The sequence below is a fragment of the Nipponia nippon genome, unplaced genomic scaffold (assembly GCF_047370975.1).
Source record: "Nipponia nippon isolate SJK-2023a ecotype South Korea unplaced genomic scaffold, ASM4737097v1 scaffold_1, whole genome shotgun sequence".
Lineage (NCBI taxonomy): Eukaryota > Metazoa > Chordata > Aves > Pelecaniformes > Threskiornithidae > Nipponia > Nipponia nippon.
The window spans coordinates 78,043,301-78,067,832 of record NW_028262290.1 but is presented as its reverse complement, the minus strand read 5'-3'; the positions used below and the strand labels follow the sequence as shown (position 1 = coordinate 78,067,832).

The 24,532-nt window shown below is 39.3% G+C and overlaps 1 protein-coding gene across 1 annotated transcript in view; it reads right to left on the bottom strand.

Annotated features, from left to right (window-relative positions):
- The window catches only part of ADCY2 (adenylate cyclase 2), a 228,809-nt gene that overhangs the window by 7,547 nt on the left and 196,730 nt on the right, over positions 1 to 24,532 (bottom strand). Inside the window, exons 18-22 of the mRNA XM_087760375.1 lie at positions 17,378 to 17,562; positions 15,842 to 15,926; positions 9,943 to 10,101; positions 3,336 to 3,482; positions 2,045 to 2,152 (exon numbers count right to left, since the gene is read on the bottom strand). Coding sequence (XP_087616501.1) covers positions 2,045 to 2,152; positions 3,336 to 3,482; positions 9,943 to 10,101; positions 15,842 to 15,926; positions 17,378 to 17,562 — 684 coding nt within the window. The remainder of the gene's footprint in view (positions 1 to 2,044; positions 2,153 to 3,335; positions 3,483 to 9,942; positions 10,102 to 15,841; positions 15,927 to 17,377; positions 17,563 to 24,532) is intronic.

Genomic DNA, 24,532 nt, shown 5'->3' with positions numbered 1-24,532 from the left:
TTAGTTGCTGTGAGAATACAACCAAAATATGCTGAACACTTGAAAGCACTTAAAGCCTTAGGGATGTCCTGATGCTAGCAGGCAGCAGAAGAAAAGTAATGTAGAAGATGGTGCCCTGTCCAGCATCAGTTAGATCAAATAATGGCCAATAGACCAGGATGCATTTTACTTACACGATCAGGCAGTCTAGAGATGATAGATCCAAAACATGCCTAATCCAGTGTTTTGCTTGTCAAATAACTGAGTAGCTGCTATCTAATCCCACAGATACTCAATGTCTGTGTGTACCTAGGATTTGCTCATTAATTTTCTCTGTCTGCTTCTATTTTATGCCCTTTAATAATAAATAATGCTTGTGGACAGCCCCACAGAGACTCCTCCCTCTCACTGTTGCACAGCTCAGCACCCTAGTTAATGCTTAAGCTCCAGTGAAATTTACAGTTTTAAGGGTTCCTTTGCTGATCTTATCTGGTAGATAAGCAAGCACCTCTGAGAACATCTAATAGACCTGAAAATAAATAAAATACAAGAGGAAGAGAGGAAGAAGGCAACCCATCCTCTGCCCTCGAATTTACTAGCTCAGAGCTTATATCACTTAAAAAGGCTATAGATTTAATGTCTCCTCATACATCAGCAGGGTAGCCTGATTTCTAAGTACTGGTTTGAGTCCTCTCAGGCTGAGGAGGAAATTGATTTTTGGGTTCCCACAGCCCAGGGTAGGACCCTGACAAGAGAATGATTTCATAAGAGAGAGACTCACTGATCTCTATGGGAAATGACTGAATCTTCCTCATTTCTTGAGATAAAGTGACAGAAGAGATGGACAGATGACAGCTTTGGGAGATGATTCATAGAGTAGATGCATCAGCCTAGGTGGGACAGTAGTGGTGCTTGCCAGAGCAGCTGTTTAGATGAATGAAGCCTGTTTCCTTTGGAGTTCACTTCTAGCTAAGACAGATGGTTTCCTGTTCAGCTGATGTATTCAGACCCCCTTCTTAGGCATTTAGTCTTCTTTGGGTGCTTGTTTCAAGCTGGGGGTTGTTGCCAGCAGTATGCCTAGCAGTCAGTCACTGTCACGCTAGGTGCTGCAGTATCTGTGGATCTTTGGGCATCTGGACTGAAGGCTGCTGAGTTTTGGTGGATTTCTTTTGAAAATGTGTACTAAATCACCAAAGGAACACTAACACATGGATCTCTTGATTCACAGTTTGTGGAAATAACTCAAATGATAAATTTCTTCCTGTGCACACACTAGTTTTAGTTGTGACTGAGAGCTCCTCTATGTCTTCTCATCTCAAGTCTACGGTTCTGCATTTCCTTCATCCCCTTCACCTCCCTGTATTAAATGTCGGAGCTAATTCAAAATAATTCCTTTTTTTGCCCTGAGGATCCTTAGGGTCTATAGTTCAGACGCTAATTGCTTCTGTCTAGAAGGAACATGAGTTTGTCAAGAGCACATTAATCCTTAACAGAGAATGTGTTGATTCATAATTGCTGTCTCTCTGTTGCTAACCTATAGTACTCTAAAGATCATGGCAAAAGCAAGGTTTTTGCTTAAAAGTTATGAATTGCTCCTCTGAACTTCATTTCTACTGACTGCAGTTCCCAATCCTACCCTATTAAGTAAACCAGAAACAAAGGAACACGTTCTCAATGCTGAGCCTGAGGGTTCTGTAAGTGGATGGTTAATATGGCTACTCAGCCCTCCCAGCTTACAATGGAAAATACTCATTATTGCAGCCTTTTGTACACTCTATAAATTCAGTTCTGCTGCAGCATGTAGGAATAAAATGCTGTATTGTATTTAGAGTAGAAGGCCTGTTTTAGACTTAGCAAATACAGAGGTGGCATTTTCAAACCGCAGTGTGAAGAACAATAATTCACAGACTACTAAACAAAAGGATACGCTTGTCTAGTGCAATACAATCTACGTTAATACGAAAAAAACTGGGCCACATCATTATACATAACCTGCAGTTTAATGAACAGGATTTTAGCCTTCATTTGAACATGTTTTTTATTGAGCAGGAACCTTTTCCTGTACCTGACACTGTTCTTGGTTGGGTGTAGCACTCAATCCTGTTGCTGCCATGTAAGTGCTTCCAATGGTCTTTATCTTTTCAACTCCACTGAACTTTGGCTTTGACAATAACTGTAAAACAAGGATGGTTATTCATTATTCAGATCAGCAGCCTTGTTACTCTAACAGCATTGTTTCTCTAACAGCATTCAGAGCATCAATTCTTAGAACAGTCTCTTAATAGACCCCAAATGGCTTAACAAATATATATAGGATGAAGGACTTAAGGATGGACAAAACAATGGTTACAGCCTGTGGGGAAAGGGAATTTCTGTCTGCTAAAATACCTTTTTATTATAAAGGGACTAAAGTTATAGTAATGAGAATAAATTCCACCTTATTGTACATACAGCTCTTAAAAGTCTGAGACTTTGCACTCATTTGATAATGGAACTGAGTCACCATGCGAGCCAACAGTTAAGTTTTAAGCAGCTTTCTGAAAGTAAGCATCTCTTCCATGCCAATGGGCAGTCCATGCCAATGGGACTAAAATCCAAGGATTTTAGTTCATGACCCAGGTTGTTTTCAACATTCCAATGTTCTCCAAATGGGTTTGCTGCTAAAATACCCTCTATAGCTGCAGATCTGCAAATTCAGGCTGTGCTCTCTGAGTCACGACATGATCTTAACGCCTTTTTCTGGTATCTTCATCACTAATAACCTTCTTTAAGACAAATACTGTTCTCAGGAGAGACCTTTACAGCTGCCTTTTCACAATCCATCTGTAGTCATACTCTGTACTTGCTTGTAACTTCAGAAAATGGAATATTAAAACTTATACAATCCTTTGAATCGCTCGTGTATCAACTGATCAACACTCTAATGAGAGCAACACAGATCAGGTATAACACAAAGCTGTATCATTCTAGGGGACATAGATTTACATACCTGACTTCGGCACTAGTATTTAGAAACTGTAGTTAATATATGTCATGTAATATGACTGCCTCATGAACTGCAGCTAAAGGACAAAACTTTCTCCATCAGATACACACATAGGATTCTCATTATAGTGAATCAAAAGCAATCAAGTGTGGTCAGATCAGTATCTATCTAATTTATCCCACATAAATCTCTTTTTCCTTTAGTACTCCCTGTAAGTAATTTCCATGTGATTAGTGCCTAGAAGAGATCAGAACAAAAGTTCTTTTCTGACTGCTCTTCCACTCTCCCTTTCAAGTATGTTTGCTTACTGTTGCATACCCTGGGTTATTAAGATTGAAACCATATGTTGATTGTTGTTAGAAGTACATACATCATCGAAGTCAGCAATGATCTCATTTAGCAGCCTGAGACATTCCAAGCCTTCCTTGTTAACATCAGATTCTGTGTAAAATTCCTTGAAATCCGGAACAGAGGCAAACATGACACAGACGCAGTCATATGACTGATGATATAGATCCTGCCCAAAAGAAAACAGAAAAGAGAAAAAAGAATCTGTCATACCCAGCTCTAAATAAAAGTTTCCTTATTAATAATATACAGTGTCCTGGTTCTGAAAAGGGAGGCGTTGCAGTGGTTGGAATGCCTTAAGATGGTGGCGGGCTATTTTTTGCATTTATTAATTAACATTAACTCTGTGAACATAAAATATTCATTAATTTATTTGATAGGGACCATTTCTGAGGCTTCTCATGTAGAGAATTTGGTCTGGCTTTCACGGCTGCAACTATATTTTGCAAAGGAATCTCTATTTTATTGTTAGATGTTTGTGTTATTGTAATAACTAGAAAACCGAACCAAAATCACAAACCCAGTGCACTACAAATGCATAATGCAACACAATCCTGATAGTTCCTAACCTAAAATGACAAGATGCCTAATAGGACAAAATAATTGTCATTTCTTTTCCATAACAAGGAGCTGAGGCAAAAGGAACGAAGTCACCTGAACTAAAACTTATTTACGTCAGATTCTCCACTGCTTTCTGTGAGCACTGAAATGAGAGCACCTCTGCTCCACAAGAAGATTCTGATGCTAAAAATAACCAACCACCTCCCCTTCAGTTTCATCTCCACTGCCCTTAAACATTAGAATATCTCTTCTTTCAGGATAAATTCACATCCTGAAAAAAAGGAAAGAAAGAATACTTCTTAAACTGATACTTAAAAAAAATAGTATCCACAGACAAAGGTAACCACAGCAATAAAAGATGCTGTAAGCTACTATAAAGTCAAATTCTGTTCAAGTTATTATTTGAGTAAAACAAGGATTTAAATACTCATGTGAATAAGGTGAATAGAATTTGTTCTGTGATTTCAAGAAGCATCAGATATTATTTCCTTTTTTACTTACAAAGCTTTTTTTTTGCAATTTCACTGGCAGTATGTTTCTTTTTGAAAGAATGTGGTGTGTCTCTGCACAGATGTGTACAGACATAGTGAATCTCTATTGGTGATGTACAACTGAAAAATACAGAACTATGGGAAAACTGTTGACTGCCTCATGCCAGAACAAGTGTGAGGGAAATTTCTGGGCAAACACGAAAATAATGGCAGACAGGGAGGAACACGGGCACCTGGAGGAGGTAGATGATTTATTACTAGATTTTTCTGCCCCCTTATTTTCCAAGGATTCCATAACTAGAGCATCACTGAAGCTCCACCATGCCTCTGTGCAGTGGGGATGGAATACATCGTTGCAATTCACCATTATTATTTATATTCTTAAAGCTGAGCCAGTTGAAATCGCCCATTTGTACCTGACATCCAGCTTACAGCCATATATACAAAATCAGTGTCACTTTAAAGTGACTTGATTGTGCAAATGAAAAGCAACTAAACAAAATGTCCAAGCCGATAAGTTCACTGTCAGATTGCTACTAAACTTCAAAGGAGTTCTGGATCTCCATTGTCCTCTTGTCAAGAGAATTTTTCATGAAGAACCAATATTGTGATAATATTCTTCTGCCATCTGTTTTATCCATCTCCATAAACTCCAGGGGAACCCCTCTGACTGGATGATGTCAATTGAATTTAGGCAAACTAAGCATGTGACTGAAGTATTTAATTTGAGAGCAGTCATCCTATGTGTCCTATATTGTCAGTACAGCAGATGTGCCTACCTGGAAGGTCATTTTAGTGCCAGATGGGCAGAATCACCTCAGATAGTGTTTCTCTCTCTCAGTCAGTTATGGAAAAAAGACTAAAGAGGTAATTTTTCTTAATGTAGGCACTCAAGAGGTGTGCCTGAAACTATACAGAATGACTGACTCTAAGATATTCAGAAGCTCAGGCCCAAAATGACCTCTCTTTGCTCCAGTCTCTCACACTTAAAACCAGGTCCACTCTGTAATACTGCACTGACATACACTGATGGCTGTCTTGAGTATGTATGCACCTAGACTCGGTGCAGATATACTCAAATTAGCTTGAAATTAGTTAAGTGGAGCAATAGAAGAAGATTAACAGGCTCACTCCTCAAATGTTTAGCTTTTGCAGTCTGCATTTTGCTTCACATCTACCTACTTCAGATTTACCTCAGGCATGCCTACACTGAAGCTGTAGTAACATTTGCATATAAATATGCTAAACAGTTAAGATCTGATGTGCTGAGTGCTTTTTATAGGCAAGTTAGCAGAATAGGTACAGAGATTACATTCTGTGGTTAACTCAGCTTTCCTTCTATTTCCTCAAGTCACCTTCCCTGTAACTTGATTTCAATTTTGGGTGAAGGAATTCAGGCCACACACATGGTGCTGGTTAGTAAAAGCATCAAAAATATAGGTCCTTGGTAATAAAGAAAGAGAAATTCACAGTGTTATATAAAAGACTGGAGGGAGATACAAGAGTATTTATAGCAGAATGTAGATAATTAATATTCAAAACATGGATTATTACACATACTTTTGAAAGTTGACCTGACAAAATAAACAAGTTGTATACATCTGTGATCAAATATAAAAAAAAAAAAATTGTTCATATTCCTACCAGCTTGAAAAATCTAGTAAGTTAAATCCAGCCAAAATAACAGTACAATTAAAATTAATATTAATACACAATTCTATTGTCCTAGGGATTCTGTTAATTACTAAAAAAAAGTTGTTTTAATTTACCAGATAAACATTAGATAGCAGCTGTTTTATTTGCTTTATTGAATCCTGCTGATTTTGCATCCTGAGGGTGTAAAACATGCCAGAATTACACTACTGGTGAGGTACTGGTTGTAAAGTTTGTGAAACAGACCAAATCTAGGCATGGAGGTGATACTGGGACAGCGCCATATCTGACATAGTACATGGAAACTAACGATACGTAAAGGTTTATTTGAGAATATAACTTCAAGTCGTAAGAATACAGGTCTGTTAGGAGCTACAACTGAACGCTTACAGAAAAAGGAGGCCAACTATGCAGTGCTGCAGGCATATGGTATTACTGAATAATATGAAGAAGAGACAGTAGAAGATGAATTCATTTTACCACCTCATAATACAGGAACCAGAAGATAAAGAGAACATTTAAAAGTAGAAAAAGGAAAAAAATGTTTTACATAAGAGATATATAAATGTATATGTCATTGCTATTCAACAACATGAAAGACAAGAGCTTAGAGGGTTAAAAACCTGAATGCTTACGCGAATACTAGAAAAATGCATAACTAGGCAGTGTATCAAAAGCATCTGCATAAGCAAAATATGCCCTTACATTTACAGGAAAAAGCAGAAGGCTGAATGACACATTAATCTTCAGCTGTTCCTTGAACTTTTGCTGAAGTATCTAACAGTGGACACTGCCTGGGCCCTGCAGTTGACTGGACTGCTGATGGGTGGCAACTCCTGTCTAACTACGATTGCCACTGAAAAAAAACATCTGTCTTACAGACATTAAACATGGAGCCCTAACTAGCTATTAGGAAGTGCCTTTGCTGTTGCCCAGAATAAATCAACTTGCAACTTGCACAATGCACAGTCATCAGGAAGAGAAATATGACTGAGCAAAAGACAGGAGCAGAGATTCAAATGAAAGTGCTGTTGTGACACAGGAAGATAAGTGTGCTTTGTGCTGTTGGCTGTCCACCCAGTACCGGGACAAGCAACCTGTAAGAAAGGGTTGCATGCCTGACTGTTACAATTACAGAGACAAATTGTCTTTCTCTGTAACCAGAGTTATCACTCCTTCCTCTCCTCCACCTCAAAAATAAATGAACACATTGTATGTGAACACTTGTCACATGCTGAAGCTCAGCAACAGTGTCCCATTTCTCTTCCTTCCCCTCTAATACTGGGGAAACATCCATCCCCACTAGTGCTTTATAGCATAGTACTAGCATGGGAACAACAACAAATGGCACTGTTTATAAGCAGATGAGTAGTAATTGTGGCTGTCACAATAAATGTCAGAGAATTTAAAGGAGGCATTCCCAGCTAGTTTATTTTGACCATTCATAACAATAAAGGCTGTAGCAATTGGGTGTCTTAATTTTCCTATGAGTACTTCTCTTGAAACAGTACTCTCCAAAATGTTTAATCAGAAAATTAAATGCAACACTGTTCCAGTAAGGAATGGCTTTGCTTATTTCAACAAAAATAAAAAAAATCATCCTGTCTTCTGCACTCAATCCCTTTTTATTTTTTCTTTTTTTTTCCCCTCTGATAATATCTGAATTTCTGCTGGTTGGCTCTCCTTACTGTCCCCTCTTCTTCTCCAGTGCCTGAAGACCTCGGGATGGAGGAGGCAAACTGGTCACATTCTACCTCTCGTAAGGGCGTGGCGGTCAGCTTCTCTGGGGCAGAATTTCTGCTCTAAGTAGGGTGCTGTCTCCATCCTGCAGCCAATGAAACAGGATTCCTCTTGCTCAGTAATGTGCTTGCCAGTTAGCTTGCAGCACAAAAGCTCCTGAGCACTTTTTACTAATAGGGGATGCGGATGCTGACAGCATAAAGGAAAAGGCTGCACGAGCCAGGTGCCGATATATTTAATCCTGGCCCCATTTCCTGCTTTTCATTTTATATTTATTCCTATCTTTCTCTCTCTCAACTGGAAAGTATCCTGTTTGGTACCCAGCATGCAGACTATAAGCAGAAACCCAGTTCCAGAGGTTCTGGTAAAGCAAGCAAACGTTTATTACAGTTTGCTCTGAAGTAACTTTGCTTTTACCATATCAGCATTAGTCAATGTGTATCCTGTAATGAAAAGACCTTTGTTGGTTGTCTAAAAGTACAGTGCCACTACTCCCAGTTAGTGTTCGTCCACTCATTTTTTCCCCTCTCATTCCTGCTACCTGTTCTTCAGCAGCATACTTTGTCTTCCCTTTTCTCCATAGAGCTGCATGCATAAGATTCTAAGAGAAGTAGTATTCTGAAACAGACTATTCATCCATTAGATTAATTTTCATCTCAAAATCTGGTTTAAACAGAAAAGAATATACATAAACCCATATTAACAGGAATGTTTTGCAACTAAATAAAATGAGGACAAATTTCAATTCAGTATCTGTTTACCTAAATATCCACTCAAAGAAAACAAAGGCTTGATCTGTCCTAACTTATTCTTAGGTGTGTACACATACATACATACAGAATGTCCTTTAAGGCTCAATACATCCTTGCTGATATTAAAACAAATCTGAAGACATGACAGATGTTTATATTCCTGCCCATTATGGGGATTTGAAAGGTTCTTCCTTCTTTGAAAACTGTGTTTAAAGATAAACAAAACAAGAAACAATTCAATTTTTTTTTTTTAAAGGATGCCACTAAAATTATGTCAAATCATTTTATTTCGGCTGTCATGATAGATTGGAGAGTTCAGCACATTACAATTTCTGATCTTCACTAGATTTACTAAAGCTCATTCCAACGTAAGAATCTTGAGGGGTGACAATATAAATCCAGTTGCCAATACAAAGGTGAGCAGATGGTGTTGCTCTGCTGGGGAGCTGAAATGGAATAGCACATAAATGAGAAAGCAATCTCCTGATGGTTTGCTGTGTTTAATGCCTGAACTGAGAACTGGAGCTGAGCCAACCTGGCTTCCAGCCAAGGTCTTCTCTGGATTCAAAGGAACCCCACAGCAGTTTTCATTCCATGTTAGCTACCAAATGAATATTTGCAGGTAGTACTAAAGTACTGATGTAAAGTACTGATTAGTACTGCTTAATGCAAACGACAGTGAAAGGGAAGACATTGTCCTTTTTGAGTTGGGAGATCAAAAATGAATCCCTAAAGCTGCCCTCTCCCCTCTTTTGTCAGTTTTGGAACAATTGTTTGGTATGCACACGTAATTCAAACTATTGCATTTAAGATCTCTAGAACTGCTACTCTCTCTAGATGCTTTTATTTTTCATCTTTTTTTGCTTTATTAAAACTGTAAAGTAATATTAGGAGCAGATCTAATTTCCACTACAGTCAACAGGGGTCTTTTCTGGCGCTTGGATTAGGTCCATAAGCAGCCCGTAAACAGGTAATTCAGTGTTCAGAACCTCTTTCCAGAATTAACATAGCTGCTGTTTCAGGGAAAAGGTTAATTTGCACTCCAGTAAGCAAGGTCTCCAGTCACCAGAAGAAAATTCAGAACCTGGATGCAGCTCCACTCTGATCACAAAGAAAAAAAATATCTGAATGCATATGATTTAAATTTAAATCCATGTTGATTCAACCATCCCCTTCTTCCTCCTCACCCTTTTTTCCCCTCCTTTGAAAGGCAAAGTGCATTGCCACTTAAGATAATTTCACACTTTTTACTTCAAGGTACTAAGGTGCATTCAGTGCTGTAAAGGAAGCCTTTCAGGTAGGTAAAGGGGAATGAAAGTGACTGTAAATCTATAATCTCACTGTATGGACCTACTGTTCAAATCAGCATTAAGTGGTATTTCCAGGACACGCTGCTTTCTTACAGAGCAGAGGATATACAGAGATGGCTGACCTCATTCTTCAGGTTTCTTGCCAAGAAGTGTTCAGCTACGTGGGCTGGAAGCACATTCTCCAGAAGCACTCGATTTAGGTTCTCCATGGTTTCAATCTCTTCCCGCTCTTTTTTGAACTTGTTCTTCCACAGGAAGTCTAACCTACAGTAATATTCATTCTGTTACAAGAGGACACAGAGGTAAAGAAACAATAGGCATCTTGTCCTGCTGGAGTACAGGTTTAAGAGACAAAATAAGCACAGTACACCACCCCTACAAGGCTATTATTTGGCCACTCAAGTACAATTCCAGATCCCACAGAAATCAAACCCCAAGCACATGCTATGTGACATACATTTCATCAAACTTACAAGGCCCCCCCCAACAAAAAGACCCATAAAAAGGCCTAGGGAAAAAATAAAGTTGCAAGGTGCCTTAAACAATGGAAGATTTATTTATTTACTCTCAGGCTTTAGTAGAAATTCATTCCAGAAATCAAACACAGTTATGGAAACAATTTAAAGTTTCGCAACTTCATATGATGTCTTATTTATCTGAAGTGTAGAATTTCACTTACAAAAATGGGCATTTCAGGAAGACCCTAACTTATACCAACTTCAACTTATGTCACGCAATCAGCCTGGTAAAAAGCGGGCAGTACAAGAAAAAAACAGCCTATTGATATAATATGCCTTCAGTTTACCAAATCATTATCAGATTATCAAAAATGGCCCAGTCAGTTGGACCAATCCAGTTTTGGTTTTGTTGGGGGTTTTGTTTTGGGTTTCTTTTTTCTTAACATTGCTTTCTATAATACTTTATCCTTCTTTTCTTTTTGTCCCAGAGTTTTCATAATTGTTTTTTAACATCCCCAACAATAAAAATAACAATAACTGGAACTATATGGAAATGTATAACATTCTTGTAATATCAGTATTTTTGGAGATCCGATTTCATTAAAAAGATGTTGAAAAATGAATAAAAATGCTTTCTTTGTGGAGCGCGCTCTACTTCTTTTCAATATTGTCAATGTTTTGTCATAAATTCTATGGCATTATTTCTACAGTACTGGCCCGACTATCTTATTTGAGCTGATATAAATCAAGAGCTATTTCAATGTAGTCCAATGGTTTAACACTATCATGCAGTCTCAATGAAGACTATGTTATTAACCAGGAGGACACGATTAAGATGACAATCTTATTATAGAAAAACCTAAAAATGCTAGCTAGTAGTATTAGCAGTCAGTAAGCATTCACATCAAAATGAGAGTAGTCCTTCTGATTGGACAGTGGCTGTCACAGCTCAAAACGATTCATAGATATTTTGTTGAGGTCACAGCCAAAGCTAGAGTAGAAAGTTGAAATGAGATGGTATTAAAATGATTTAGCAAGCTTTTAAATACATATATTATATATTTATACATCTAAGTTCCACACATAGGTGATAAATTCAAATGCCACGAACTGTATTCATGCAGAAAAAATCCAATAAAAACCTGGGATGTCAAAATTATTTGCATAAATTGACAAAAGTAAACTGGATGCCTGGCATAAAACTGAAATTAGGTATCCATACATTGTACCAGCTTTGTATTGAAAAGGTGCTAGATAAGCTGAAGTCTTCAAAAAGATATTTCTTCTTTAAAAGCTAATATTAAACAGATAATTTATTTGCTGCTTTATTATTTATTGAATGAAATTTAGGCTGCCACAAAAAATGGCAGAGAACTCAGAAATCAGACAAAATAAAGCAGAATGTATTCTACAATTTGCTTTGAAATTAAAAAAGTCAGTGTAGCATATTTCAAAATGCCTATTCAGACTTTTAAAAACAAAAAAGCCCTACCTTATTTAAACTTACTTTAAATCATGGGCATTTTTTGTTTGTATGATCTAGCCAATTTAGTACACACATCATTAAAGATCCTGTTCAATCTTGGTAGCCTTGCAGTCATGAAAACCAAGATTGTTTCCTTCTTTACATCTTATCTCCAGAGCCTTTTCAACATACCAGAATGAAAATATCTCAGAATGGCCTTTATACATCTGCAGGCACAATATCCTTGAGATGATAGGTACAAAATTTTCCTTCTTCACCTTATGCTGCTTTACTTGCGAGCACTTCCCAGCAGGTGAGCATAGTGGAATGCCCAGGGAGGCATGAAGGACACTGCGTTCCTCTGGGCACCACAGAGCAATTGGCTTCCCCCAGGACAAGAGACTACCATGCATCTGTGCAAGGCAATGCAACGCAACCTCAGAGGTTCAAATCAGTGGTAACTTCTTAGGCAAAAACAGTTGAGTGCAACAAGAACTGATTCATGTCTCATTGATTGCACAGAGATGGGCACATGTATATTTTTAAATTCTATTGGGACACTCACCAGGGTCTATTTTCAATATTTGCCTGAGTGAGGCAATGAACTAATTCTCCTCACTGAAAGAATGTCACATGGAAAGTCAAGACAAGCAGCTCAAGAGTAGCTGCCTATGCTGTGGGTGTCTACAGTCAGGGGAGATGAATGCTATGGCATTCAGCAAAGGGGCAGCAAAGGTGGCACTATAGCAGGTAAGATCACTAGAAATTAAACCTGTGTTTTCGTTCAGGTGAGGGAGCTAGGGGGATTCCACCTCACAGCCCTTACTTACAGACAGCGAGTCTGAGAAACTGTCTCAACATGGAGTGTCAGCAGAATATGTCTTAGAACACATTAATAATTTGATCAACAAGAAGTCCTCAGCTCTAAAGTAACCAAAATGAAAAGCTGCTGGTCTGAAACTTGGGGTGGATAGCCTGATCATTCAAGGCAGCCACAGTATCAGAGAACTGACAACTGGTAGGATATAATGCAGATCTTTGGAAAAGAACTGGGGTGACCCTGGGAACAATAGAGCAAGGTACCTTGGAAAAAAAAGTATGCTAAGGAAAAGAGCTATTTAGACATATTAGCTAAAGCTGATACAATGGGGAAGAGTTGACACCTCTTCTGTAAACATGCCTCTATCTGTTACAAAAAAGTTAATGGGCCTGTGAATAGGAATGAAGTTTGAAGTAAGTTTTCATTAAATTCTTTCAGAAGAGGCTTTTGAAAAGACTGCATTATCTAAGAAGAGAAGCACCCTCTCACAGGATAAAAGCTCACTAAAAAACAGAACAGAGACTACAAATAAACAGTTTTCATGGCTGAGGGAAGTTGCCATAAACATCTGGGCAGTAAAACAGCCAATGAAGTTTAGTGTTGACAAACACAATATAATCAATCATGGGAAAAAGAAAATATTCACCTAGCCTACAGAGTAACAGGATATGTGTAATTTTAGGTACTGATGAGAAAGGAATTCACAGGCTATGTCAATATTGGTAATTCAAACTGGGCCATAAGAGAGATTTAATGCTCATAGTGTTTAAATGTGAGCACACTCCTTACACAGTGTAGCCCATACCAATCTGCATTCTCCTGGGCAATGCCTGGGCAGGGTGCAAGAGTCGCCATTCTCAACATATCATCTGTCTGCTGCCAGCCTATTTTCAAATAACTCTAATGGCATGCATGCAGAATGAAATGTGTCACTTGATCTCAGTGCCAGGGAATGGTTGTAGCCTACACTGGCATGACTGTCAAAAAAAAGCAGTTCTCCACCTCACTTCTGGCTGCTCAATCCCATCCTATGCTCATTCTTTTGGCACAAGCATTGCTGCAGCCACACCATAAAACCAGATCAGGAAATAGATCTGGCTGAAAACCAACCATTTTTCCAGGGTTAATTTTTAAGCCAGATCATTTCCCTATTCCCTATCATGACAGGCATCTCTCTGACCAGTGGTGTGCAGGTTCACAGAACTAGGCTTGGAGGAAAGCATTTGCTTTTTGTTTAGATGAACTTTCTGGTTACTCACTCGGGGGGGTAAAGGAGCACCAATGCCAGCTTAAGGGAAATAGAAAGACCACTCTGTTCATCAGTGGCTATTATCTTCAGCATTGTTAAAATAATCAGATATTAAGAGAAAAGAAGAGACGTTATTATCTGCAAAGTAGAAAAATGCAATAGCAAACAGAGAAATTACTTGTATATTACCCTCTGTGGAAGAAGGATGAGGAAGAATTTTACTTTGCCTACACTGCCAAGATGGCTTGACAGTGTTCTGCAAGTGCCACTCAATGAAAGTAGCAAGCAGAAAGTTTAAAAAACAAGACAATGGACACTTTCACATGGCTTTTTATCAAATTGTGAAATTCACTATCAGACAATGTTGGGAAGACCAGGAAGATAAAATCAGTTAAAAAGGGATCAGACAGAGTAACAGAAAGAAGAGCAACTAATAGGTATTAAACGTCGCCACAGAAATGCTGACTGGCAGAAGGTGGGAAGCATATGTCCCTGGAAGTGTTGCTCTATGCAGGTTCACTTCCTCCCCTATTCTTTTCCTAAGCTTTTGCTATCAGTCACTATCAGTAACAGTAACTTAAAATGGCAGGTCTTATGCCAGGTATGTATTAAAATTAGTTCATAACATCTTCTAGTCAACATTTAGACTTTGCTTGAGAGTGTTTGAAAACACAGGGGTTTTTTCTCCTTCTTCTTTAAGGGAGAATAAATTAGCAGAAAAATCAAAGACACGGACTGAAGAGCCTCAAACAAGTGGTATCATGACAAGGATCCTGGATCTACAGCTCTGAAAACAAAGACTTTTTCCATTACAGGATCATTTTTTAGTTGGTGTGACAGGGAACAACACACACACACTGCTGTATGTACAACAAACTTTCTTGATGTGACCGAACCCAAGAACACATATTCTCCTTGCCCAGTGAAGATGACATTCCTTTTCTCCTTTTTTCTTAGTGTTGCACTCACGGCCTCCATCTGACACCTTCGTTGACAGGGACTAAAGGTTCTCAACTGGTGTGATTAAGTATTTATCCCTCTTTCCGAGTGGAAGTAGCTGTGCTCCAGCCCCACTCTCTGCTACTGTCATCAAATGAGCAAACTCTAATACAGTGCAAGGCAGATGAAGAATGTTATTTCTAACTCAAGAAGGATGTTCTCCACTACAACAAATACTGGAGAAGCTGCCAGATAACAATTTTTTGTCTAGTAACCTGCAGGGCCTGCTTGGCTATTTAAATGACAGTCATTGTGTTTCAGGGAATTGTAATGTAAATGAGTTATTTAATGACAGTAGGGATAAGATCCTTCCCAAGGCTGCAGGCTATAGGGGTTACAGACTCATTCATGAGATCTCACATGGATTGCCTCTTCCATCTCAGAGCGCTGTCTTGTGCACTGCATCGTTCCTGGCACAAGGGGCTGGAACTGCAGCTTTTAGCCAATGGCCATGGACAGACCTGAGGATATGGAGAGAGAACTGCCCTTGCACCTGCCCTCAACTTCGTAAGACCATTGACATCACATTTGTACTGAAAAAGCACAACTGGCTAATAAAAAGAGTAGTTTCCTGTTGGGTCATAGTTTTAGCGCAAGTGTGGCCTCAGCATGTGGTACACTTCTGTGTGCATGCTACATTGTTTCTGTGTCTGCATGAAATGGTAATAACTGTGAAGAAAATAGCTTGTAATTAAGCAACTAGGGGACAGCAGATGGATGCAGACAGATGGGAGCACACTAGGAAGCTATGAGACAATATTGGTCAGCATGACAAGCAATAGTCACAGCACACTATTGGCATAATGTCTACAGTCTCAATGACAGTTATTGCTGAGTTTTAAGGGCATATTGGAAGGTAATAAAGAAAATAATAGCTTTTTAGATGCTTCTGACACTCCTTTGCAAGGGTGTGGGGCAGAAAGGAATAAAGGTGTCAGAAAATCTAAAAAATGTTTGAGAAAGTGAGAGGCTGCATGTGGAGGCTGGCATTGTGTCCACTGATGCAGATGAAGAGAAGTGTGCATCTTACCTGTCTACCCAAAACCAGTAATGTGACGAAGAATATAAACAAAGAAATTGAGCCCATTGTCTTCAGGTCTTTCAATATTCCTGGCCTATAAAATAAAAACATAAGTAAAGCAAGCTGCTCAAAAGTTAAAACAAAATTATTTTAGCACAAGAATAATACCACAATTTATACTACTTTCTGGTATGTAAGCTAAGACCATTTAAATATGATATGCTTTATTATTTGATGAAAAATTGTTATTTCCATTATGTAGCTTTAATTACTTCTACTACATTCTGTGCAAATGTGCCTACAATTTGAAATCTAGTAATAAGGTGAGGATTTAGTGAAAATAATATCCTTGTTGGCTTACAAACAGAGAGCATTTAGTGCTTGTTCTATACAGGCAGATTAAAAAAAGGTTTTTTTATGTAATAACACTACTTCCATAATGGAGAACTTGACCATATCCAATGAATGTGAAGAAACAGAAACTAAAGCACGTAACTCCCAAGATGCCTTTTCACCTCAGAATTACAGGAGGCACAAACTGGATCTTGTACAGAGTTTATTAAAGACTCTGCTTTGGGAAAAGACACTAGAGGTAATGGGAAGCAGCTCGCACTAGCACTCTCCTACTGATGCCACTGAAAGAAGAACCTTGGTGAGAGATTTAGGAAGGAAAATACCAACAGACACACAGCTTGACTGGCAAAATCAAGGCTGCCAGAAGCACATGCTAAAACTAACCTGTCACATGGTTCTCCATCCCATCACAGAGATATCCTTTCCACTAATGCAATGGAAACATAAAGACCTGGGTTTGTTTATTTAATCTTTAGATTTAAGAGCAAAGAAAACATACACTTGTTTTTTTTTTTTTAATTCAGATCCTTTTCCATGGTTGCCTCTGTGTCCTAAAGATCTCGAGCAGTTTACAGCACAGAAAAAAGGATACGGAAACTCTACCCTGAATATTCATTTTTTCTGTTGTGGCATATGCACTGCACACTCAGCCTGCACAGAAGAGAATCACTTCTTTGTTTTGAAAATGAGGTAGAAATTACTTGTGTACAAAAAATATTTTACACAGCAATACTTAGAATTAGAGTAATAATTTTGGTCTTATATATTATCACCTATAACAAGGATTTCAGCACTCACTGAAAATTTAACATTCAAATTTGCAGACACTATTTTCTTTGGCTTGCAGCAGCTATGCTTTAACAGCCTTAATTATGTTCAGTCTTAGGCCTTAACAACCTTAATGACGACTTCTTCCTGATGTCCTTTATTACAAAAATGCAAATTAAACCATACTCTATTTCCTATAGCATGTGATTTAAACACCTTGCCCAGACTTGTTTATTTTATTCTAATGCTCTGAGGTGTGACATTAAATCATATATTAACTGCAACATGACAATGATTTTAAATTGTGACTTGTAGATTATATAGCCAAACACATATAAGAAAAATCTGTTCCATGACATAAGAACTGCCATAGGTAGTATTTAATTGCTATTAATTTCAGAAGGACTGGAGTTATCCACCTACCTTTTAAGAGGTGCCATTGCATACATAAATTTGCTGTAGTCATCCAGCATGGGCCCATGAGTGTGCAGAAGGATAACATTGTAGCCCACCAATGCAATCAACATTATCACCATTTTCAATTCATAATTTATCCTCAGGAAAACAGAACAGGAAATGAGCCCTAATATGCAGCTGTATATAAAATACTGGCAAAGAAAAAACAAATGGACAATATTTAGAATTTGTCTCTTGAGTAGGAAATCATACATAATAAAATGCTCAGGCTAGTTTAAAAAAAAAATTATTCACCATTTAAGCATGGAATCTCTCACAATCTGGGACATTATGATTTACAGTCAATAACAACCAGATGTTGGTATTTCATAAAATAGACCCTTTTTCTTACTAGGCTCCAATTCACCCCAAACTAAATAGAATCCAGATTATGCTCCTAATTTATGGTCCCCAATTTTCACCCTTTGCCACTTTTGATTTACTGATCTGCAGTAGCGAGGAGTGCCTATTCGTGGGACACCACTGCTGCTGTTGAAGTCTAATGCAAGAGCCTACTGCCAGCAGACTAACAAAAGATTTATTCCTGTGCCACTGTATGGTTTTCACTCATGCTTGAGTTCAATAAGTACTCTGTATGTATTACTATCATAGGGGTCAAGGTAAAATGTCTTAGGATCCGAAAACAACAATTTCATTGCCTGTATTTGCTGTATTTATAAATTGATGCAATACACAGTTGTTACAAACCTCATAGATATGCAATTTTACAAACTAGAAATAAAGCTAAGATATGAAGAATATAAAATTATTAACATGGCCTATGCATAATATAAAAAAATCCTTCTGTCAAATCCTGTTGAGTTATGACTACATAAGAACACATTCAATTGTTAAAAAAAGCCTTTTCTTTCCTACATCATATGTATCAACAAAAATATGCATGGTTGAAGTTAAATTCCTGTAAAAATATTTTCTCTGGATACTTTCTGAAAATGGATTCAGGCATCAAAATTGATGTTAAAACAGGAATAATATATTCTCACTAGAATAATTATCTTAGTCCTTAACATACAGCACCTTTGCCAAAGATGCTTCCTGAGAATTACAGTCCTGCACCTTGTAAGGAAGTTATCTTTTCTGAAACTACAATGCATTCTATTTCTAGATATGCTATTTTCAGGCTACTGTTGACTTGTTGATGGCGGTACTTTTGACAGAACCTGAATCACTGCATAGTAATTTTGGAGGATCACTAGGAAGAATAATTTTCACAGCAGCCATCAAACGGAATTGTGTGGTGGGTTGACCCTGTCTGGATGCCAGGTGCCCACCAAAGCCACTTTATCACTTCCCCTCCTCAGCTGGACAGGGGAGAGAAAATATAATGAAAGGCTCGTGCATCGAGATAAGGGCAGGGAGAGATCACTCACCAATTACTGTCACGGGCAAAACCAGACTCGACTTGAGGAAATTAGTTTAATTTAAAACCAATGCAATCAGAGTAAGGTAATGAGAAAATAAAAACTAAATCTTAAAACACCTTCCCCCCACCTGTCCCTTCTTCCTGGGCTTAACTTTATTCCTGATTTCTCTACCTCCTCCCCCTGAGTGGCGCAGGGGGACAGGGAATGGGGGTTGCAATCAGTTCATCACAGGCCTCTGCCACTCCTTCCTCCTCAGGGGCAGGACTCCTCACACTCTTCCCCTGCTCCAGCGTGGGGTCCCTCCCACAGGAGACAGTCCTCCACGAACTTCTTCAACATGGTTCCTTCCCACGGGCTGCAGTTCTTCATGAACTGCTCCAGCGTGGGTCCCTTCCATGGGGTGCAGTCCTTCAGGAACAGACTGCTCCAGCATGGCTCCCCCACGGGGTCGCAAGCCCTGCCAGCAAACCTGCTCCAGCGTGGGCTCCTCTCCTCACGGGACCATAGCTCCTGCCAGGAGCCTGCTCCAGCGCAGGCTTCCCACAGCCTCCTTTGGGCATCCACCTGCTCCAGCGTGGGGTCCTCCACAGGCTGTAGGTGGATCTCTGCTCCACCATTAACTTCCATGGGCTGCAGGGGGACAGCCTGCCTCACCATGGTCTTCACCAGGGGCTGCAGGGGAATCTCTGCTCTGGCACCTGGAGCACCTCCTCCCCCTCCTTCTTCACTGGCCTTGGTGTCTGCAGAGTTGCTCCTCTCACATATTCTCACTCCTCTCTCCAGCTGCAATTGCTGTTCAGCAACTTTTTACCCTTCTTACATGTTATCCCAGAGGTGCTACCACCATCGCTGATGGGCTTGGCCTTGGCCAGCGGCGGGTCTGTCTTGGAGCCGGCTGGCATTGGCTCTATCAGACATGGGGGAAGCTTCTAGGAGCTTCTCACAGAAGCCACTCCTGTAGCCCCCCACTACCAAAACCTTGCCACGCAAACCCTATACAATCTGCCATGTGAGTCTCTGCCGTTATGTAATTTGCTTGCAGATCTGCTTGAGATAAGAAACAGAAAGAACTGCTGTTCAGAATCACCAAAAATAAAACTTCTCTGATGGCTGTGTTCCACAGGAGGTCACACTTTGAATTCAGTGTTATGTAAAAGTAGCAGCATCCATTTTTTACTCTGTAAGGCATTCTACTTGTGAAATTAGTTCTCTAAAAAGAAACAAGCAAACAAAAGGCAGTCTTGAATCCACAACTGGATGCAGGTCAACGAAGACCAAGAAACTTCCAAGTGGAATAGACAGTCTCTGTTAGTGTTGCATAGGAATACATAAACTAGATATTGAAAATTTCAGCTAGGACTTCAAACAAGGGTGGATGGATTAGAGAAGAGTGGCACAGCCACACATTTAAGAATAGAGACTCTGACATTGTGTATTGCAATGCAAGATTCCAGTAAGCAACAAGCAGATCTGGAAATGAGTCTGTAGGCAACTCTGCTTGAACAGCCACACCAGGTTATGAAGATTTTTTTTTAAAATGCCACCTTAAATAAGCCTTTTCCCAACTCTATCTTACATATATTCAAGGCTATTGTTTCTGAGTGCTCAACACTGCAAATGAATTTTTCAATTCCTGTCAAAAGGAACTGAAATTTCACCCTTTTAATAAAAGAATCTACAAATTTTAGTAGACACTTAAAGTATTGTAGCTTGAGTCCTTCTCTAGCCCTTTCAGCTTTTCAGACTAATGCAAAAGGCCCTGAAAAAAAATCAGAGGAGGAACTGCAGGACAAAATGCTTCAAAAGAGATACTGCAGAAGAATAAAGGTAACAGGCATTCTAGCTGGCTTCTCAGATGGATGCGTGCAGCTACAAAGCAGGGAAGACACTGGAAAACAGTAACAACTTGGTGAAGAAACAGTCAAAGTAGCCATACAGAAGATGAGGACTGGTGGAATTCCTGTCATATGCATAGCATGAAAGCTCTGGTCTTTGTCAAAGCACAAAAATTGCAAGCTGTCAGAAAAATGGCAGCCTGTCTTCTGAGCCAAGCAGTCTGCTCTCAGTTCATCAAATGAACATAAACTTTCCTATGGAGGAGTTAATGCCCAGCTGAGAAAAAATTACAGCTTTCATGTGCAGGTATACTGGTATTGTTTCTTAGTGAAGACCCATTTCAGGCTTGTTCATTCTACATCTCTGTACAACCTACTGAAGAATAAAAAGGGCTCAGACTAAACAAGCATTGAGGCTTTTTCCAAGGCAGAGAGTTGCAGTGATACCAATCCTTTGTAGTGACTCTGACCGAAAGATCATAGAATCATAGAATCATTTAGGTTGGAAAGGACCTTTAAGATCATCAAGTCCAAACGTTAACCTAACACTAAACCATGTCCCTAAGCATCACATCTACAAGTCTTTTAAATACCTCCAGGGCTGGGGACTCAACCACTTCCCTGGGCAGCCTGTTCCGATGCCTGACTACCCTTTCGGTGAAGCAGTTTTTCCTAATATCCAATCTAAACTTCCCCTGGCGCAGCTTGAGGCTGTTCCTCTCGTCCTATCACTCGTTACTTGGGAGAAGAGACCGACCCCCACCTCGCTACAACCTCCTTTCAGGTAGTTGTAGAGAACTATAAGGTCTCCCCTCAGCCTCCTTTTCTCCAGGCTAAACAACTCCAGTTCCCTCAGCCGCTCCTCATAAGACTTGTGCTCTAGACCCTTCACCAACTTCGCTGCCCTTCTTTGGACACGCAACACTGAAGAGTTAGCAGTCCGCATAGCAGTGAAGCTGAGCAGGTGCAGGTCCATGCTGTGCTCTGCATATCCCTCGGCCGTGGGATAACCTCAGCGAGCTCAGCTAGCTTATTGCAACCAAGGAGCCTGCAGGCAGCTCCCACGTGGTAGCAGTGGTTATGCCACCTGTGTGGCCTCAACTTTATCTAACAGTGCAGCAGCAAGTTCTCATGGACATAGTTTTTTTCTGACAGCAGAAATGATGAATAGGAATGTTCCCTTTTAAGAAAATTGTGTAAGAAAGAGCTCAAAAAAGGAAAACACTGGATAACCTCTCCACAGATGGGATGTGCACCACATGCCGTCCCTGACTGGAGGACCATCTGATGCTGCACGATTCAGAGTTCCCAGCATCTGAAGGGATGTAACACTATCTCCCCTCTTTTTTTCTTCCTGTGCTGTCTCCAATAAATGGTATTTTAACCAATACCTTACAGAGTCTGAGTGCCTTTCTTACCAGGATCACAGGCCCAGTGCCTTGCACCGGTGCACTACATTCTTAGGATCTTATCTCCAGCCCAGTGCATTTGGTCTGTCCTCTTAAAACTTAAGACCTACAGTTCTGTGGTTATGAAGATCTTTACTAAAGTAAAAAGGGATTCTACTCTGATATGTCTATGCAGAAAAACTTGAGAAGAAAGTAATTTTGGAATTCCCTAGTCAAATAAAGTGTATTCCAAAACTGCATCTTTTAGAATTCAGTATTATGACTTGTATTTATTTAACATGTGGAGGTGGCAGCACTGATACCACACTGTATTTTATCACAGGAAGAGATATGCATGACTTGTAATCTCCCAAGCCTAACTTCTAATTATATGGAAACTACAGAAGCATCATAGCAAAACTAAACAATAACTAAACACAAGCAAAGTCCCTAAAACTTACTGTATAATCTTAAGTCTTTAAAAAGAGCAAGAAAGTAAACAATACAACTCAGAAAAGTTATTTTGGGGGGTGGAGGAGGGGGAGACTCAATTAGTTTGATTCAAAATGAACTACATTCTATTGGGGCTGAAATAATTAAAAAATCTCTTATTAACTCATTTTAGATGACATAGTCAATAGATCTGTCAGGTCCACCATCATAAATCACAGGAAGTTTGTCTGCATGAATAAAGCTTAAAGCTAACACACAGATTCAAAAGACTGAATATTTAATTTAAGGAAACAAACATTTGTCAGCTTAAGCATTCAGTATCTCATTCAGTAAAGAGAGAATAATTTTATTTCCAGATTTAAAAAAAAAAAAATCAAAAGTAGTAACTGTGCTGGTTTTGGCTGAGATAGAGTTAATTTTCTTCATAGTAGCTAGTATGGGACTATGTTTTGGATTTGTGCCAGAAACAGTGTTGATAATACAGGGATTTTTTAGTTACTGCTGAGCAGTGTTTACACAGGGTCAAGGCCTTTTCTGCTCCTCACAGCACCCCACCAGCAAGGAGGCTGGGGGAGCACAAGAAGCTGGGAGGGGACACAGCCGGGACAGCTGACCCCAACTGACCAAAGGGATATCCCATACCATATGACATCATGTTCAGCAGATAAATCTCAAGGAAGAAGAAGGAAGGGGAGGATGTTTGGAGCGATGGCGTTTGTCTTCCCAAGTCACTGTTACGTGTGTTGGATCCCTGCTTTCCTGGAGATGGCTGAACACCTGCCTGCCCATGGGAAGCAGTGAATGAATTCCTTGTTTTGCTTTGCTTGTGTGCATGGCTTTTGCTTTACCTATTAAACTGTCTTTATCTCAACCCACAAGTTTTCTCACTTTTACTCTTCCGATTCTCTCCCCCATCCCACCAGGGGGGAGTGAGCGAGCGGCTGTGTGGTGCTTAGTTGCTGGCTGGGGTTAAACCACGACAGTAACTCAGAAGGAATTTGCAGCTTTTTCAAGCTAGAAGTTATGCAGTGCCTGAGGATGAAAATGATGTGCATTTGAGAGCTGTTTAATAAAACAAGTGAGGGAAAAAGTGTTTAAAAACTTTAGCCAACCTAACCTTTATTATTATCAGAAGTGACATTTTAACATAATTTTTGTTCCAATTTATCAAGAACAAAGTTTCTTTGATGAAAGAATGCATTTTAACAGTTTAAAATCTATAAACCACTAATTGTTAGAAACATGCCAATTGTGTGAAGAGCTGACAGATATCTTTGTTTTCCCATGTATCACTAAGAAAAAAGACACACAAAGATTTCTTTTAAGAACTGCAGATTGAATCTTAATAATAAGTATAATGTACGAAAACTGTATCCTTCAGATGCTTGTTGGAGATCTTACTGGTAAAAAAGAAAACAAAATACCTTTCAAGATGCTCAAAACTAGGATAAGTGATATAAAAGAAGATGACTAGAAAACCTGCTAACTAAAAAAGCAAACAAATATAACTAAGCATTGGATCAATTTATTTCTATATGCTTGTGGGTTTGAACATATGCAGAGGCTGGGAGAATGACTGCATCATTTCTTTGACAGCAAGGATAACTTGATGTCAGGGCCAAAAGAAGAAGTAGGCACCTACCCATACCTGGTGGTATTTAGTTAGCTAAATTTGAAAATGAGAAACAAACTCATGCTCTGCTGTCACTTTGTCAGGGAGATGCTGAAAGTTTGTAAGTGCTGCAGTTACTGCAACTGTTTTTTTGCAGAAGAGTTCTATGCATAATTAAAATCTTGCTTGTGTGTGTGCCTAGGATTGTTTAGCTTGACATAGTGAATAGCTGTTTCATGTAAAACATATTGTGTGGAAATCAGCACACACCATTCTGGTACTGGTCTCATCAATTCTGCATAGAGATAAAATAATCTCCCTTCTCCTCTCACTGCCTCCTGCTTATTCATCCAAAGACTATTGACCTATTTTGGCAGAAAATACAGCTTGTTATGTTCAGCTGCAGGTCTTTTGTAATCCATTTAAGAATCATTGCCCTCTAGGATACA